Source organism: Nicotiana sylvestris, chromosome 12 (genome assembly GCF_000393655.2).
Source record: "Nicotiana sylvestris chromosome 12, ASM39365v2, whole genome shotgun sequence".
NCBI lineage: Eukaryota > Viridiplantae > Streptophyta > Magnoliopsida > Solanales > Solanaceae > Nicotiana > Nicotiana sylvestris.
The window spans coordinates 158815403-158820498 of NC_091068.1; the positions used below are offsets into that span (position 1 = coordinate 158815403).

At 33.5% G+C, this 5096-nt stretch overlaps 1 protein-coding gene across 1 annotated transcript; it reads right to left on the minus strand.

Moving 5' to 3' along the window:
* Positions 1 to 1304: 1304 nt before the first annotated feature.
* LOC138884008 (uncharacterized) lies at positions 1305 to 2898 on the minus strand. Its single transcript, XM_070164744.1, has 3 exons — positions 2843 to 2898; positions 1850 to 2594; positions 1305 to 1766 (listed from the first exon to the last, which is right to left on the minus strand). Exons 1-3 carry the CDS (start codon positions 2896 to 2898, stop codon positions 1305 to 1307), a joined length of 1263 nt encoding a protein of 420 aa, XP_070020845.1.
* Between the last annotated feature and the right edge of the window lie 2198 nt (positions 2899 to 5096).

Genomic DNA, 5096 nt, shown 5'->3' on the forward strand with positions numbered 1-5096 from the left:
CCACACCAAACTGGATCGTACGTGTTGTTATTTGTTATATTATTTATATGTACTTAAGATTTATTGTTTAATTCACTGCATATCTTACATTTCTCTTAGGACTGATTGGTGCATTCCTGGTCAAATTTGCCGAGTTGCTGATGATTGGAAAGGACGTGCAGCAATTCCAACCCGAAGACATAAAAGACTTTCGAAAAGAACTTGCTGCAAATCTTTGGGCACATAGTGAATGGAAAAGAAATTCTGGTTATGATACTCCACCAGAAAATGTTGATGATGATTATGAGAGTGAAAATGAAACATTCTGTCCAAAGGAGTTATAAAGAAATTATGGTGTTATTTTGTATAAAATTGTTGTAAAGGTGACATCTGAATTCTGCCAGTTTAGGATAGTTCTGAAATATTCTGTAAATTTGTGAAAAGGCACTTATATTTTGTTTTGTTGGCATAGCGTAATTTTTTGTAACAGCTATGCAAAATTACAATTTCAAAAGTTATGTCAAGGCATTTTGTTATTTATTTCGTTGTTTCTCTCAACTGTTGATTTGTCCATTGAGTTTGTTAGTATTTGTTCAAGACTAAGTGTAAGTGAACTTCAAATTCAAAGTTAAGGACCAAATGTCCTTAACTTTTGAACTTGAAATTCAAAGTTAAGGATCGACAGTCCTTAAGTTTTGAACATGGGACTATAACTTAAGGACCTCATGTCCTTAACTTTTGAACTTGTATTTCAAACTTAAGGACTCCTGTAGTTAATGACAACAGTCCTCAAGTTTTTAACATGGGACTATAACTTAAGGACCTCATGTCCTTAACTTTTGAACTTGAAATTCAAAGTTAAGGATAGACAGTCCTTAAGTTTTTAACATGGGACTATAACTTAAGGACCTCATGTCCTTAACTTTTGAACTTGAAATTCAAAGTTAAGGACAGACAGTCCTTACGTTTTTAACATGGGACTATAACTTAAGGACCTCATGTCCTTAACGTTTGAACTTAAAATTCAAAGTTAAGGACAGACAGTCCTTAAGTTTTTAACATGGGACTATAACTTAAGGACCTCATGTCCTTAACTTTTGAACTTGAAATTCAATGTTAAGGACAGACAGTCCTTAAGTTTTCAAAATTGCAAGTTGAACTTACTGACTCCTGTTAATAACTTTTAATTGTTGAACTCAAAAGAAATTAAAAGAACGTAACAAGATATAAATATTGAAAATCTAGGCATCCGCTCAAATTAGAATAATAATGAATACAATCTATAGCAAAAACTTAAAAGAGTCGATAAACATAAGTGTATATTTCTACTCTTCTCTATGCTTTCTTGAAAATGGATGGAGTGCCGGAGAATATATACAAGTTGTTCTATTATGACCAATTCTTCTGCAACGACCACATTTGAATGTTATTTTTGATGGCTCGGTAGCAGGAATATGCCTTTTCTTTTGCCTTCTACCTGGTGGCACTTTGAAATCTGGAGGTTTAACAATTTGTGACTTAACACTCTCTGGTACAATCCATGAATCAGTATGTCCTACAGGATGTATTTGTCTTTCATATGTTTTCAGCCAAGATTCCTTTAAGTACCAGTGCGAACAAAAGTCAGACTTCTTGATGTTTCTCTTCTCGATAACTGCAATTGCATGTATGCATGGTAATTCATCAAGTTGAAATTGAAAACAATCACATGTTCTTTTGTTTAAGTCCACCAAGAAAGTTATTCCTTCTTCTTCAACTATAGAACGCCATGAATCAATAGGGAAGACCTTCAATGTTGAAAAATTATAAGTGAGTACATTATGTTAAAAAATGTTAAAATCATAATATAAACATAAAACATAATACTTACGTTCAAAGTAAATGCTAAATCTATTCTTTTCTTCAATTCCTCCTCTACCCAACAAGAAACATCATAAAATGTTCCTTCTGCTTTATTTCTTCTTTCATAAAACCAATGTTGTAGCTTCACTTGAATGAGATCCATCATTCTTAGCATAAGCAGCTCCCTTGCTTCTAATAGCACTGAATTCATTGACTCAACTATGTTTGTTGTGAGCATGTCATATCTTCGTCGTGGACTACAAGAACGTGCCCATCTTTTCGGTGGTTCTTCCATCAAGTAGTCATAAGTTTTCTTATCTGCATTTGCAATATCTGACATGTATATGTCAAATTCTTTACGCTTGTATACTCTTGCAGCACTTTGGAAAAGTTTTATGACCTCACTTTTCACCTTTCTTCGCTTTAGGTTCTGCTCCAAATGATAGATGCAAATCCCATGATGGCTTTCAGGATATACCTTTACAATGCCATTTGCAATAGCTTGATGCCTGTCTGATAAAAAAATCAAATTCTCACGGCTCCCAATTGCATTGCGAAGCTGACTAAAGTACCACTCATAGGAATTGTTGTTTTCAGATTCTGCTATTCCAAAGGCTAATGGGAAAATTTGGTTATTTGCATCTTTTGAAACTGAAATCATTAAAACACCACGATATTTTGACTTCAAAAAAGTCGCATCAATAGCAATCACTGGTCTACAATGATTCCAACCAGCTATCGATGATCCATATGCGTAAAACATATAAAGAAACCTGAAAATACAATATAAAACAAGGTTAAAATACCTGAAGTTTAGGACAGTCAGTCCTTAACTTACATTTACAAGTTATAAAGTTAAGGACATACTGTCCTTAACTTTTATTTCAAAGTTCAAAACTTAAGGAATGGAAGTCCTTAACTTTTAATTACAAGTTCAAAACTTAAGGATAGGCAGTCCTCAACTTCTGGTTACAACTCAAAAGTTAACAAGGCTAAAGACAGCATGTCCTAAATTGTTTACCTGTTGTTGTCGTCTATCTTTATGTTAGTATAAGTTCCCTGGTTCTTACTTGTCATCATATACAAGTATGAACACAATAATTTATAATTTTCTTCGGGACTTCCTCTTATTAAAGCGGAAGCATGTTGAATAGTACGCCACGCCTTGTGATATCCAATGTCTAGTCCATGCAATTTTTGCATCTCTCCATGACAAAAGCTGGTGTAACTTCAAATCTTGGGTCTCGAAGATTATCGATAATGTAACCACTAATCAACTTTGAAGTAGCATGCCTTTGATCTGCTTTCCTAGTGTTAACAGAGCAGTTATGCTTTTTCTCAAGCTTTACTATCTTGAATAATGTTGAGTCTTTAATTCTGAAAGCACGCCCACACCAACAACACCTATCATCATTGCATGTCAACGAATATCTTGTTGAGCTTGATCTAACAACTTTGAATTCCAAATGTCCTTTGATTGCTATATTGGAAAAATAGTTAATTATGCTCTTCTTCTTGTCAAATACTGATCCGACTTTTATTTTATCCAAAGAAGCATTTTCTCTTAATATCGTAGTTGGGGATTCTTTTTGTTTCAAATTTGATCTTCGTCTAGTTATTTGAGTGCAGGTTTTGTCAGCAACTACTTCGATTACCGGTGCACTCTCTAAGACTTGAATACCCAAAGCTTGTTCGTTGCCAATCTCTATAATGGTTTGTCCTTCTACTTGAATAGAATCAAATGTTTGATGCACCTCTTCATTTAATGGTTGAGCTTCAACCATATCTACTTCAACTATCTGTTGGCATCGCTCTTGATTGTCATGTTGAGTTTTTGTGTTGGCATGTTCATTGCTTGTTGATGCAAAAACTCTTTCCGAAATATCAACTATGAAACGACAGCTCTTGAAGAGTGAATGAGTTTTTAGCAACTCTATACATGTGTGAAGATCTAAATCTTTGGATACAAGCATTCCTTTGCTTGTTCCAAGGTTGATATCAAACCATATCACTATTTCAAACTTTTCTCTATCCAATTCAATAAGCTCAAAAATCTGTTTAACGAAATCTTCAAACTGAATTGACTCAGGTGCTAGGAAAAGCTTTGTTTGATGATCAAGATATTTATAGTCTTCAGTCCATCTACCATTAAAAGCAACTATTATGCATATTGTTTCCATCCTACAAGTCAAGAGAATGGGAAACAAAGGACATACGTTATAAAACAATCCTTGTAGAATTAAGAACAAGTGTACTGTAAGTGCAAGACCAAGATAAGGATTGCCTGTCCTTAACTTTTGAACTAGAAATTAAAACTTAAGGACTGCATGTCCTTAACTTTTGAACCAGAAATTAAAAGCTAAGGACTGCCTGTCCTTTAACATTTAAACATGTAATTAAAGTTAAGGACTGCCAGTCCTTAACATTTAAATATGGAATTAAAAGTTAAGGACTGTCAGTCCTTAACTTTTGAACCAGAAATTAAAAGCTAAGGACTGCCTGTCCTTTAACATTTAAACATGGAATTAAAAGTTAAGGAATGCTAGTCCTTAACATTTAAACATGTATTTAAAAGTTAAGGACTGTCAGTCCTTAACATTTGAACCAGAAATTAAAACATACAATTTGAAACTCAAGCTACAGGACTTTGTATACAGAAGAACAACAACAAAGTGAAGGACATTTTGTCCTTAAGTTTTTTTATTCAATTTGCAAAATGAGGCCAGTAGAATCAAAGTTAAGGACATAGTGTTCTTATTTTTTTGAATTCAATTTCCAAAATGAAGACACTATGTCCGGAATACAGAATTATCATAGGAGGCGGTGTCTATAAATTTATCAATCCAGAAATTCAAAAAAATCAAATTCTTATCTAATATATAATCAAATCAATACAGATCTAAAAAAGTATAACTATAGCGAAATAAAAATCGATAGAAATACATGAAATTACAACTTACTGTTTATCTATGTCGTTTTTTTGGATTAGAATGCTGAATTTTTGAAATCGGGAAGAGAAATGGTGGTTCGTCCTCAGTTGATCGCCGCTGTGGTAACTACTGCTGCTGCTTGCTTCTTCTCTTTGTGTAACTGCTGCTTGTGTTGATAGCGTAAGTATAAGTTATACTAGAAGGGTATTTTCGTCCAATCAAGTATAAGTTTTTTAAAAAAGTGATTAAAATCTAAATACATTGAAAACAGTGACTTTTATTTTTTAGTGGCTATTTGTGTCGTTCGCCCGTTAAAAAACCTATATTCGCTTACCCCGTTACCCA

What these genes read in the sequence shown, in the direction of transcription:
- LOC138884008 (XM_070164744.1), bottom strand. Translation starts at nt 2,898, where the DNA reads ATGACAAGTAAGAACCAGGGAACTTATACTAACATAAAGATAGACGAC. An exon ending in AAGATAGACGACAACAACAG is followed by an intron (nt 2,595 to 2,842) that starts GTAAACAATTTA and finishes TTGTATTTTCAG; the next exon opens with GTTTCTTTATATGTTTTACG. An exon ending in ATTTAGCATTTACTTTGAAC is followed by an intron (nt 1,767 to 1,849) that starts GTAAGTATTATG and finishes TCAACATTGAAG; the next exon opens with GTCTTCCCTATTGATTCATG.